This window comes from Delphinus delphis, chromosome 5 (genome assembly GCF_949987515.2).
Source record: "Delphinus delphis chromosome 5, mDelDel1.2, whole genome shotgun sequence".
NCBI classification, from domain to species: Eukaryota; Metazoa; Chordata; class Mammalia; order Artiodactyla; family Delphinidae; genus Delphinus; species Delphinus delphis.
This window is the reverse complement of record NC_082687.1, coordinates 96,336,852-96,350,872: the sequence shown is the minus strand read 5'-3', so window position 1 is coordinate 96,350,872 and position 14,021 is coordinate 96,336,852. Positions and strand designations below refer to the sequence as shown.

The 14,021-nt window shown below is 42.3% G+C and overlaps 1 protein-coding gene across 1 annotated transcript in view; it reads left to right on the top strand.

Annotated features, from left to right (window-relative positions):
• CD38 (CD38 molecule) overlaps window positions 1-13,225 on the top strand; it is a 40,378-nt gene extending 27,153 nt beyond the window's left edge. Inside the window, exons 4-8 of the mRNA XM_060011787.1 lie at window positions 973-1,058; window positions 3,983-4,056; window positions 6,267-6,359; window positions 6,714-6,800; window positions 10,571-13,225. Coding sequence (XP_059867770.1) covers window positions 973-1,058; window positions 3,983-4,056; window positions 6,267-6,359; window positions 6,714-6,800; window positions 10,571-10,625 — 395 coding nt within the window. The 3' untranslated portion in view covers window positions 10,626-13,225. The remainder of the gene's footprint in view (window positions 1-972; window positions 1,059-3,982; window positions 4,057-6,266; window positions 6,360-6,713; window positions 6,801-10,570) is intronic.
• Window positions 13,226-14,021: the final 796 nt, after the last annotated feature.

Genomic DNA, 14,021 nt, shown 5'->3' with positions numbered 1-14,021 from the left:
ACACTGTGAAACTGGAGAACTTTATGCTAAGTGAAATAAATCAGACAGAAAAAGACAGATACTGCATGGTATCACTTATATGTGGAATCCAAAAAAAAAAGGTGGAACTCATAAAGACAGAGTAGATAAGTGGTTTCCAGAGGCTGGAAAGTGGAGGAAATAAGGAGAAGTTGGTAAAAGGGTACAAATTTTCATTTATAAGACAGATAAGATCTGAGGATCTAAGGTGTAACATGGTGACTATAACTGTTAACTGTGTATTGTGTAATTGAAATTTGCTAAGAGAGTAGAACTTCAAAGTTCTCATCAAAAAAAAAAAAAGAATATGAGGTGATAGACATATTAATTAACTTGATGGAGAATCTTTTCACAATGTATATGCATATCAAATCATTACACTGTACCATTTAATTATCTTACAATTTGATTTGTCAATTATACCTTGATAAAAAAATTAAAAAAAAATAAATGCTGGTGCGTTAAAGCAGATATCCTTGGAAGAAGTATCACAGAAACTATGTGTTCGTGCCTTATGTCTGTGGTTCCTCACTGACAGCTAAGCCTGTCTGGATGGGGCGAGTGTAGAAAGACTCTGAGGGCATCTGAGCCTAAGGGTGTGGAGACAGAAGGTGGTGGGGGAGAAAATTATCTCTAATTCTTCCTGGAAGCGGAAATAATACAGGGGGGCTTGTCTCTGTCAGATGAACTTTTGCTGTAATTTCCCAGAATGATGACTCAAAGCTGGTCACTGTGTTCCTGTCTGGGATTTGGAGGGTAAGGTAAGGACTTGGAAGGGATTCAGGGGGCACTTAGTTAAATTGGGTTGAGATGTGTCCATTTTCCATCCTCCATCTTGGCGGGGATGCCACCGGAAAGCAGCTCCACTGGGATCCAATAGCCCGCGAAGAACAGAGATCAATTATACCTTTTCTTTTCCACTTTAATTACTTTTCTGTAAACTATGTCTTTTAGAAATGAACTATCAATCTTGTCCACACTGGAAGGAAGACTGCAGCAACAACTTTGTTTCTGTATTCTGGGACTTGGTGTCCAAAAGGGTAAGTACCACAAGTGAAATTCTAGAATCTTGGAGACCAAAGAGCTTAAGAGGTCATCCAGTAAGTGGTTGGTTTTAATGCACTTTGGGTCACAGGTCATTTTAGAAACAGAAGTTTAGTATTCTTTCCTCAGAAAAATGTTCATAAGCACATGCTAGAATATTTTCATGTGTAATTTGTGGGCATTCGTGGAAGGTCGCTGAGCTTTATTTGAAGACTTCTTGCTCTTATCCATTTTTTGGCTTTGGTTGCCCATCTATGGGTTTTTTAAATCCTCTGATCCTGGTATTGGCCAATCTTAGGTTCCTGGGACAGTCTTAATGATCTACATTTGCAGACCGTTTACTGTGTGCCAGGCACAGTCCTCAGGTCTTTACATGGATTAAAATCTTTTATCCTCACCGGGACCCTATGAAGTAGGCACCATGAGTATCACGTCCATTTCCTAGGTGACAAAATGGAGGTGCAGGTAAATAAGCCTTCTACTAAATGTACACAGTAAGTGGCAGATCTAGGTGTTTATCCAAATTGTCTGACTCCAGATCCAGAATCCAGGCTGGGAAATACCATCCTCCCGGCTATCTGTTTCTGACCTCACTCTAAGCTGCCTTTGTACATATTTATTTTTCTTGTAAGTTGCTTATTTTAAGCGGACTAGGGGAAAAAAGGGAAAGAAAGGAAGAAAGGAAAGAAATGAATGGGAAACACGGGAGAAAATGAAACTACACTACTTAGAATTCTCCAAAATTAAACTCAGACATCGGAGGAGCTGGGCGAAGTGAGAACTCACATATGTTAAGTGCCTGTTCATGACAAGTCCTGGGCCAGTTGTGTCACCTGCGTCATTTTGTTTAGTCATCACAACAGGTGGCACGAGAAGGTACAAATGTCCATGTTCCAGGTGAGGAAACTTAAGAGGTTAAGTGACTCATTCAAAGTCAATGGGCTAGTGAGTAGCAGAGCTGAGAGTCTCACCTACCTTAAGGAGATTCAGGTAAACCCTAGTATGGTTTACCTGAATGCATTCCTTTAACAAATATTTGTAGAGTACCTACTACGTGCTGTGAAAATCAGAGGCCCTGCAGAGTTTTTGGTTGTCGTTGTTTGTTTGCTTTTTCTGAGAATAGTTTCTATGTATGTTATCAGTCTGTGATCTGTTTGGTGGCAGTGCTGTTGCTGAAAACGTTGAAAGCCAAGTCACATTTTGTATGTGACAAGCACCTACTTGTGTTCCTCACACTGTCCTTGGGGCCAGGAGCACAGGAAAATGAAGGAAGGTGTTCTACCATTGTGAGCTCCCCTGGGACTGAACCTTTATCTTGGCCAAGTTCTCATAGATAGATGGATGTAAATGGGCTTCTTTCATCCGACTTGATCTTTTCTTTTTCTGACACCAGAGGCAGTGCTGCTTGGTGGTTCGGATCCCCCCGCCCCCTCCGTCCCCCCTCAACCCCCCCACCAGCTCATTTCCTTGCTTCCAAGTGACGTGACCTTGGGGCAAACTCACCCAAGATTTACTCTGCGGGGGCTGTTGAGACTTACATAGGACAGGGTTAGTGCTTGGCACCCATCTGTTGGGTTAGCACTTGTGACTGATAGTAATCGGGCCTCTGTTCTCTGCTCATCACCCCCAGGAGAAAGACCGACACCGCACAGGGTTTTCACAATTCCCTTTCAAATTGTTCAGTAGTGTTTTATCTCCTGCAGAGTAAAGGCTGGATTCCTTGGCAAAGCGTTCATGGCCCTCTGTGAACTAACTCATCTACCTAGCTTCAGCATCCACCGAAGTTTTCCCCCAAACATCACTCCTCTCGCAAGCTCCTGGGCCTTTTGGTTTGCGTCTGCCTCGACCTCTACCAGGCAGAATCCGATTCATCCTTCAGGACTTGGCTTCTGTTGTCCTGGGTTCTTCCATACTCTCCATCGCAGAGTATTTGGACTTCTTGCCTCCCCTTTCCCTTGCCTCTTCTCCATGCGTGGATTCTCCCTGGGCGCCCACTCTGTGCTGTGCCCTAGCTGCGAGGCTCCAGCGCTGCAGTGGCGAGCGGGACAGCCAGGCTCACAGCTCTCACAGAACTCTCAGTACTGGTGGCTAACCCCGCGTTAAGCTCAACCTCACGATGCGGTATAGTTGTATCATGTGTGAAGGAGACCTGAGCTAGTCCCAGGGACCTGGATAGGCCTCCTGGAGGAAACAAGTATATTGCTTAGTTTTGTTCATCCTGCTTTCCCCCAGTGCCTAGGGAAGATTCCAGCGGAATAAAACCCCTTGCTCAAAAATATACACTCATCCATTCCCCGTTTCTCTTTATGCCATTGCAGGCTTCAGTGTCACCATCTCTCCACAGTTTCTTTTTTCTTGGCGTTTTCTTTTTTCTTTCTTCATTTCTTTTACTCCTTACGTGTCTGCTCTGCTCCCGCTAAATGAAATGTGCAGTGTCTACAGTGCGTGGCCCCAAGAAAGTGCTTTTACCTTCCTCCTTCAGTGATTATGTTGCTGTTACTCATCTGGACTTCCACCTTTTATTTCTTTTTTTTTTGGCCACACTACGTGGCATGTAGGATCTTAATTCCCTGACCAGGGATCGAACCCACACCTGCTGCATTGGAAGCACTGAGTCTTAACCCCTGGACTGCCAGGAGGGTCCCTGGACTTCCACCTTCTGAACCACCAATTTAGCAGTGATGATGCTGAACTTCATTGTTCAGACACAGATTGGAGCAACTGCTTCCAGAAAACCCTCATGGGAAGCATAATCCCTCCAATGGCTTGGGATGAAAATTACACAGATCTGGCCTGACCAAGCTAGAGCCATACAGGCCGTTCCTCCTTCACCAGATGATGCTAAGAGCTGTTTGGGATGGAAGTGCTGGGGCGTGGCACTTAAGTTTGCATGCTGAGGAATGGTGTTTCTGTTCTTAAGTTTGCAGAAAATGCCTGTGGTGTGGTCCAGGTGGTGCTCAATGGATCCATCAGTAACGCCTTTGATAGAAAGAGGTACTTATTTCTTTGCATCCTATTTGTAAGGGTTAGCACAGTCTCCTATTGGCCACTTCATCTTTAGAAGAATATGCTTTTCATGTTGAAGGCCAGTACTGAATCCGGGCTGAAAAAGGTAAAATGTTTGTATTCTATGGTGAGCTTTGTCTTTCGAAGTCAACACTTTTGTCTGGTTTCTCCATTGTTTAAAATCCTCCAAAAGTCCTAATGGTCCTTGCATGTGTCCAGCTCCTCCTCTTGGCTTTACGACGCCTGCTATAATCTTCTCAGCTCTCTCCCATGACACTCCATCCTGCCCATTTTCCACCTTTGTTCACGCTGCTCCCCCATATGACCCGGCCCCTCCTTCCTTCTGTCTAAAGTCTCACCATCCACGAAGATCTGCCCGACTCCTCTCTCCTCCCTGGACTGTATGAATCCCAAGTCAGCAGTAAGTCTACTATTGGGAACAGTAGGAGCTCTGCTGGGCGTTTGACCTTCATTACCTCTTTGCAGACAGTGTCAGTGGTTTATTGTAGTGGTTAAAAGCGGGGACTCCAGAGGTCATGACATCTCACCTATGTGACCTTAGCAGGGCCCCTGTAGTATGTATGTACCTGAGGAGGTGCTGGTGATATGAAGATTAACTGGGATAATATATGAAAATGCTGAGCCCTGTGCCTGACAGAGAAAGTGCTGGATGAGTATCAGTTATTGTCCTCTCCTTTGTTTTTTATTTTTTAATTAATTTTTAAAAATAATTTAATTTATTTTTGGCTGTGTTGGGTCTTCGTTGCTGCGCGGGCTTTCCCTAGTTGCGGCGAACGGGGGCTACTCTTCGTTATGGTGCATGTGCTTCTCATTGCGGTGGCTTCTCTTGTTGTGGGGCACGGGCTCTAGGCACGCAGGCTTCAGTAGTTGTGGCATGTGGGCTCAGTAGCTGTGGCTCGCAGGCTCTAGAGTGCAGGCTCAGTAGTTGTGGCACACAGGCTTAGTTGCTCCACGGCATGTAGGATCTTCCCGGACCAGGGCTCAAACCCACGTCCCCTGTCTTGGCAGGCGGATTCTTAACCACTGCGCCACTAAGGAAATTCCATATTTTTAATTAATTTTTCTTAGAGTATAGTTGCTTTACAATGTTGTGTTAGTTTCTGCTGTACAGCAAAGTGAATCAGTTATACATATAAATATACCCACTCTTTTTTAGATTTCCTTCCCATTTAGGTCGCCACAGAGCACTGAGTAGAGTTCCCTGTGCTATACAGTAGGTTCTCATTAGTTATCTATTTTATACATAGTAGTGTATATATGTCAGTCCCAATCTCCCAGTTCGTCCCACCCCACCTTCCCCCGCTTGGTAACCATAAGTTTGTTCTCTACTTCTGTGACTCTATTTCTGCTTTGCAAATAAGTTTATCTGTACCATTTTTCTAGATTCCACATCCACTCCTTTAACCACTGACTCTGGTCACACTCATGCCTTCCTTCTCTAACCCCCTTCCGTACTTACAGTTTTTACCACGTTGATTACCTTTCCAGTCTCTCTTCTTCAGTCTTTCCCCGGATAAGTCTGATTGAGAGGAGGGAGCATGTATTAATGTGCCCCAGGCACTCCACGTGCCCCAAATTAATTTTCCTTCTCTCCTCTTTCAATGTTTAATTCCACCAAGAAACATTCGTCCTTCTATCTTCTTCTGACCCCAACCTTGTAGGTTTTTGGGTACAAGTGTTAACATTCCAGAATTTTGTAATCTGATATTAGGGATCCAAGTACTTGTAACAGGAGTGGTAGAGACTAATGGGAAGAGTTTAAGGCTGGGGTTAGAGCAGGACATCGGGGTCTTTCAACGATGTGCTTCTCAAACTCAGAGAGTGAGTAGATCACCTGGCGATTGTTCGGCTGCAGGTTCTGATTCAGCAGGTGGTGGTGGGCAGAGATTCTGCAGGTCTAATGAGCTCATTACGTTGGTCTAAGGCCCACTCTTGGAATAGCAAGTACTTAAAGAATCAACATCAATGTACAGATTAAGAATCTTCTTTTGAGAATCTTACTCATTTAGGGTCACACTGAATGAGTAAAGATGCCTGATTTTAATGCAAATCATGGATCACTTCCAAAGGGTAAGTTCTAACCAATGGCACCCCGCCTGTTGGCTTTTCACAGGGGCTGTGGATGCCTGAAAAATTTAGTCTGGGGTTAACAATGTTCTTTGTCTCTCCCATCTTAGCACTTTTGGACGTGTGGAAGTCCATAACTTGAATCCAATGAAGGTTCATACGCTACAGGCTTGGGTGATCCATGACCTTGGAAAATCTCCCAGGTATATGTTACTACCTTGTACCCATATATTCTCAGGGTTATTTCAGGAATCAGTCCATGAAAGAGTCCACAGTCACAGAAATGCATTGAGAAAGGACTGGCTCAGGAAATGAATGGGGCCTTACTCTACATTTACCCCATTCCAACAGTCTCTTAATTTTATTTCCATGGTAGGTATCGACGTAGTTCATACCTTTGGCTCCACTGCTGACCTGTGAGCTCTTAGAAGCTACCTCTGCTTCACCTCTTTACCCCAGGGCCTTGACCAGGGCCTGCTACCTGGAAGAAACCAAGAGACTCAGGAAATGTTTGTGAGCTCTTGCTATTTTAACACTTTCTTCTTTTTTTTCCCCAGTGACTCCTGCTCGGGTTCCTCCATAAATGATCTGAGACAGATTATAAGGCAAAGGAATATCAAATTTACTTGCCAGGATAACTACAGGTAATTGATGTCTTCTTGAAGAAAAAATGGCTGTCTTGCCATCCACAGGCATCTTCCCTTGGGCCTTGATGGTGATCTGGGTGGTGACCTATGGTGAACTCTGCTCTTCCCCCAGCTCAGCCCAGAAGGTGTTTCCAGCCAGTGGCCTCCTGCTGTCCACCTTCCCTCCTCTTTCTCTTCCTTCCACACCTGACTCAAGCAGTTATTTTCCTGTAAAGCTGACCCAGACTTTGAGGGTATCTTTCCTGGTTTCCCACATGAGAGGCCTGACCCACAACTCCTAGCTTTCAGAGGAGTAGAAGCACGTTTTGCCATATACAAAGGATTTATAAAATCCTTGTGACTTGGCATAATTTTGCAGGTGAGGTTTCTTTAGTTGGGTCTCAGTGTAGACGCCTAACACTTGGTAAGTTGCCAAATGGCAGTTTACCAAGCTTTATCATTTTCTAATGAAAAAATGTAAAATCTTAAAAAAAATACTTACCAGTAATACATGTTTATTGGAGAAAAGTTTAAATTACAGATAGGTATATATTTTTAAAGTCACCTGCAACCCTGTTATCAAAACTGGGACCCCTCTCCCCTCACTATTTTTAAGAAGTTGTGGCCAATACTTCATATAGACAGGGATCTTTGCTAAAAGCATCTTTGGAAATTTTCCCATATGTGATAGCTTGGAACAAGACAGATGCAGAGAGAAAACTTTTCTTAAGGAATGTAGAAGCTGAAACGTTAGGATACTTTTCCCATCACTTCTCTATCACCTCCCTTTCCCACCAACCGTGTCAGAAAAACAGAAGGACAGATTCAAAGAACATTCAGTGAGGCCTTTGTCTCTCAAATGACCTGAATTCCCCATCAGTCAGCTGGCTTCTCTCTGGAAACTGCCAGAAAATAACAGAAGCCTTCTACAGCAGTTAGATGGGAAAACAAACAGAACAAAGGAACAACTATAAAAGAAACATGGCAAACATCTGACCAGGTTAAGTTACTCAAAGATACTTTGCATTGAGAAAATGGAATGCTAAAACCTAGGACAAGATGGGGGAATGTAGATGAGTCGTCCCCAACACTGTTTTATCTCTTTTCTTACATTTAGCATTCCCCATTTTTTTATGAATGGCCCAAACTACAGGCTCTGGGTAAGCTCATTCATCCTCCACCTGGGAAGAATAATTAAGCATACCTTCCCACATGGACTTGTATAGTGGCCCACCTAGGAAGACGTGATTCGTAAGTCAGCACCTGTCACTCAGAGCACCAGCTCATGTGACCTTAAACTTGGGGATCATATTTGAAATCCCTGTTGTTTTTCTCCAACCATGAGGTCATGATATACTCGGCATGCCTCCTTGAATTACCAGGAGCCCTTGTTGTGTCTAAGAGTTCTGTGGCTTTGCAAGCTGCTTGTCTCTAGGGGAGCCCAAAGTGAATGTCATGGATATAGATGTAGACTGTAGTCTAAATCACTCCATCCCAAACATACTTTCCAATTTAACCAAATTTGTCCCGCTGTTTCAGTGTGATTTTTTTAATAAGCAAACAGAATTGTAATTACATTTACATGGATTAGACCTTCTACTGATTCTATTACCTTTTAATAAATCCCACTACTCAGAGACAAACACGATTAACATATGGCTGTATATCCTTAAAGTCATTTTTTCCATACACACACTCAGTTTTATAAAATATACACAGATTTTCTTTTTTAAAATTTTTATTTATTTATTTATTTACTTTTTTAAATGGCAACTCTTTTTTGCGGTACGCCGGCCTCTCACTGTTGTGGCCTCTCCCGTTGCGGAGCACAGGCTCCAGAAGCACAGGCTCAGTGGCCATGACTCACAGGCCCAGCTGCTCCGCGGCATGTGGGATCTTCCTGGACTGGGGCACGAACCCGTGTCCCCTGCATCGGCAGGCGGACTCTCAACCACTGCGCCATCAGGGAAGCCCTATTTTTTATTTTTTAAATTTTTGTCTGCATTGGGTCTTCGTTGTTGTGTGCGGGCTCCCTCCTTGCATGGGCTTCTCGCTATGGTGGCTTCTCTTGTTGCAGAGCATGGGCTCTAGGCGTGCGAGCTTCAGTATTTGTGGTTCATGGGCTGTAGAGAGCAGGCTCAGTAGTTGTGGTGCATGGGCTTAGTTGCTCTGTGGCATGTAGGATGTTCCCGGACCAGGGATCGAACCCGTGTCCCCTGCATTGGCGGGCGGATTCCCAACCATTGCGCCACCAGGGATGTCCCCAGAATTTCTTAAGATATGTTTTTCTTAAGATATGTTTTAAAATACTACTTTTTGGATTACTTTAAAAATAGCAAATAAGGCTTCCCTGGTGGCGTAGTGGTTGAGAGTCCGCCTGCCGATGCAGGGGACATGGGTTTGTGCCCGGGTCCGGGAAGATCCCACATGCCACGGAGCTTCTGGGCCCATGAGCCATGGCCGCTGAGCCTGCGCGTCCTGAGCCTGTGCTCCGCAACGGGAGAGGCCACAACAGTGAGAGGCCCGTGTACACCCCCGCCCCCCCCCCAAAAAAAAAGCAAATAGTCAGATTGCTTTTTCTGGCTAGTGTGCCCTAGTGGCATATTAAAAAACCCTAAAGGTGCATTTCTCCTTTTATGTTATTTCAAGATACTCTGTCTCTATCCTCAATGTGTTATCCAACATATCACAAGTGTTTCCATTTTACTGGAACATTGGATGTGGATATTTATATATTATTGGAGAGAGATTATCTTAACAGCACAATTGCTGCTCCTTTACCAAAATTGACTTCCCAATAAATGAGAAACTAATTAAGCAATGTCTTCCTATTCTCTTCATTTACTGTAAAGCAAAGGTGGCTTCGAAAATCCTAAATAGTCCTCTAAAGATTCCTTTTCTGAAGCATTATTTCCTTAAGGAAGAAGATACTTTTCCCTCCTAGAATGTATTCATGTGGGGAATCTCAGATCACTGTATTGGTGAGGATGGCTTGACTCTCTACTTAGAGCCACTATACCCAACTGGTCATGACAGTTGGCTAGAGATGAGCCTGAGATGGCCTATCCTAGAAACAGGGGTACTGGTAGCTGCTTCTAAGCCTCTCGCTCTCTCTCTTGACTCACATTTAGCAAAATCAGATTCAGCTGCAATTTAAGGAACCACTTACCCTGCTCTCCACCTCTCTCCTCCATGTGCTAACCACTCCCATTGGACCCTGTGGCTTTGTTATTTGATTTTTATGAAAGCAAGAGTCCTTCACCTGGTAATACTTACCTAGGATTCTTTCTGTGCCAAGGATTGTGGTCCTTTTGCTGATGGCCGCCAGCCATCTCCCAGAGAGTCTATGACCTCTTGCTGCCTGACGCTTAGACCCAACACTTCCTCAGGAAGTTTTTGAAGAGAAAGCAAATCCTCAACAGAAAATATGGAGGTCCCTCCTCTTAGGTTGCTGCTTCTGCTGCTTCCTGACTCTCAGCTGACATTCATAGCACATATCTGTGACTTGTGTGAGCCAGACATTTTCATCTCCACATATTATCTTCAAACATCAGTTATTTATTTCTATGGCTTTACAAGTGAAATGAAGCTAAGTTGGGCTGTACTTTCAGTCATTCACTCTTGGACTTGACCTTTCTCCTTGTTGTCAGTGCAGGAAAGAAACTTGGGTGGATGCTAAGTGGTCGATGCGTAGTTTTGTCGTTAACAAAGGGGCTTCTTTCATTGGTGAGTTGACCATAGGTGTATTGTACTGCCTCTTGATCTCCTTTTTTCCTTTCTCGTCATAGCTCTGGCAAGTTCCTTCAGTGTGTGAAAAAGCCTGGGGATTCATCTTGCAGATGAGCCAGTCTGCGTGGTTGAGGCCCTGCAGTATACATCAAAATGCACGACTCAGGAGACACGCTCGTGGAAAGCTGAGGATTTGGGGGAATTCTCTGTCATAATATCAACACTGGAGATGGGAGCCTTTTCCTCTAGAGTCTTAAAATAACTTATGTTATTGGCATAGTTTTTATTTCGATCTCCTAATAATCAAGAAAGATTAATTACTGTATAACATTAGAGTGGAAATTTTATATTATTTCAGTTTAATTTTCATATGATGCTTTATGTTATTAATATGTTGGTAACATCCTTTCCCTTGAAGAATGACCACTCCAAGCCTCTCTTATTGGCAGGTCAAGAAAAGTAAATGCCCAGACTTTTCAGAAAAGGTTACATTTCCAAATGAATGACCTTGTTTCAGGATATATTTTTGTACCCTTCCTACAGATAAACTATAAATGCCATGGTTATGGGTCATGTTGGGAAAAATATTCTGTAAGGTATAAGCTACCCACATGCTTGGTGCTTTACCTCTAATCCTTCCGATAGCCCTATGAGGTTGATATTATTATCTCCCATTTGTCAAATGAGAAAAAGGAAGTTCAGAGAATTTATATACTTTTCCCAAAATCATACATTTAGTTCAAGGTAGAGAATGAATTTGAACTCAGCTTTATTCAACTCCAAAATTCATGTGCTCTATCTTTCTAGACTGATAAAACCAGATGGACAGCCCTTATGTTCTCTTCCAATAAATGCATGTTGGATTAAATTAAATACAATAGAATCTGAAATGTGATTTTCTAGATGGCTTCAAAACAGATACTTTTTTTGTCCTCTTCCTCTTCCTTCTCCTCCTCATTCTCAGTGTCTTATTTATGTAGGAGGCAGTTAAAATATATATATTTGTTCTTGATGTGACAATTTATTTCTCACTTGAATTTTACTTGATTAGTCTTGCTCGGGGATTATCATTTTTACTACTCTTTCAAAGAACCAACCTTTAACTTTGTTGATTTTCTCTTTCTACTTATTTGGGTTTTGCTTTTCTCTTTATTATTAGACATATAGATATTCCTTCTAATCTCTTTGGGTTTCTTTATTCAGCTTCTTAAGATGGAGGTTTAGATCACTGATTTTTCAGTACATTTTCTTTTCTTATATGTACATTTTAACACTATAAATTTTTCTCTGAGTGCTACTTTAGCTGCAGCTCTTAAAATGTTTGGATATGTCTCTTTTCATTATCATTTAGTTAAAAATATTTTCTGATTTAATTGTTATTTCAAAATGTGTTGCTTAGTTTTTAAACATCTGGAGATTTTCTAGTTTTTTGGTTAAAACATAGATGCATTGAGTGAAGAATTAATAAGCTAATTTGAGAATCCTTCAGGGAACCCACTAGGTTTGTTGAAAACAGCATAAATTTTGGAGTCAGACACTTCTGGGTTCATATTTTGGCGTCACTCATAAACCTGCTATGCCCTGTCTCCCCACTTTATTCTTGTTTGCTCTAGGAAATCCTCTTACTATGCCAACTGGTACCCACCATCATACTCACTCAAAGGCTTTTCCAACTCCTAAAGGCTCTCTATTTTCCTTCTGTAATGGTTAATGACCTCATAATATTTGAGGCACACTTACAAATACAGTTCTGATACTTGAAAGGATACACATACATACATATGTATGTATAACTGTGTGTATGTGTACACACACTTTTGTGTTACAAAAAACAGTGTCTCTCAATCCACAGTGATGCCACATTCAGTGGGTCTTTCTTTAGCCCCATGTCACTGATTATGTTGTTCTGTTTCATGTCACATCTGTGTCTCTTATAGACCTGGCAGACAAGGCCAAGTATATATCAAATATTTTGGCAAAACACATTCTTTCTTTGGCTTGACAGCTGTCTGTGCATTTTAGCCCTTGTTGGAAACAAGCTCAACCCAGAAGTGCACACTCCCCGATGGAAAGGGTGCAGCAGGAGCCATGTTGACTTACTTCCTGGCATCCCATTCCTCCTGAGAACAACTCCTAAGACTGTGACTCGAGCATCTCAGGTAGAATCTGTACTGCACAGAATGACTCTGTTTTTGTGGGTTTTTAAAAGGCAAGTACTTATGTATATAGGTAAATGTTCTGTATGGCAAATTAAAATTGTATGAAGTAAAATGTTAAACCTAGAGTATAACTTTAAGAGGCATTTTATAAATGCAACGTTAACCTAACATTTTTCTCACAGTTTTTTAAAAATAATGAAGCAATTTATTTTTACTACATGAGTCATCATTTTAATATGTGTTTTTTATCAATCCATCAGGGAGTCAGTTGCTACCCTGAGAGGCAGTGGTTGGCTGGCCCTCGGATCACACACACAAAGCACAGAAGGGTTGGAATTGGTCCCTGACAGCATTTATCCTTGAACTTCATTCACATGGGTTCACATTGCCTTTTTCATCCTTTAGTCAAAGCGCAAACAGCACAAGGTAGTGGGATTAAGAGACAAGTGACCCAGTGAGCAAGTTCATTAACATCTGTGAATCTCCAGTTTGGAATATATTTATAACAGATATAAATGAGTTATACTGTAAAAATAATAAATGAGTAATAAAGGACTTTGTGGAATCATTCTTTTAACAACAATTGTGTCTGCAAATACTGTTTGACCTCACTTATATGCGGAATCTAAGAAAGTCAACTTTATATCAATAGTAACAGCAAATAGAATGGTGGTTACCAGGGCCTGGCAGGTGGGGGAAACTGGGAGATGCTGGTAAAAGGGTGTTGTGAAGTTTTGGTTATAAGATGAATAAGCTCTGGAGACCTAGTGTACAACATGGTGAAGAAGGTTAACAATACTGTGTTGTGTATTTGAAATTTTCTAAGAGAGTAGATCTCAAGTTTTTTCACCACACACACACACACACACACACACACACACACACACACACATAACTATGTGAGATGATGAATATGTTAATTAGATTAATTGTGATAATCATTTCATAATGTATACATATACCAAAACATCACATTGTATACCTCAAATATATATTTATTTGTCAATCATACCTCAGTGGAGCTGGGAAAAAACCTGCAAAAATTATCTATGGGTTTGGAGCAAGAATTAAACAAGCTGGAGATGGGCTTCTAAAGGCAACACATCCTCTCACCTACCCCACCCCAAGGTCAAGTGAGTTGGGCAACTGGAAGAGAGGATCATCCTGGGTATGTCTCGTGAGTGGGGGAGGCTGGAATAGGTGCCCAGAGGAGTCCAAACTCAGTCTGTTGAAGACCTGAAAACCCTCACCCATTCCTCTTTGTCCTCAGAGACATCAAAGAAGGAATAGTGCTGTTTGCTTTCCAAGAAGAATCTCAGCTTGGAGAATCACATGATGACACACCTTTCTT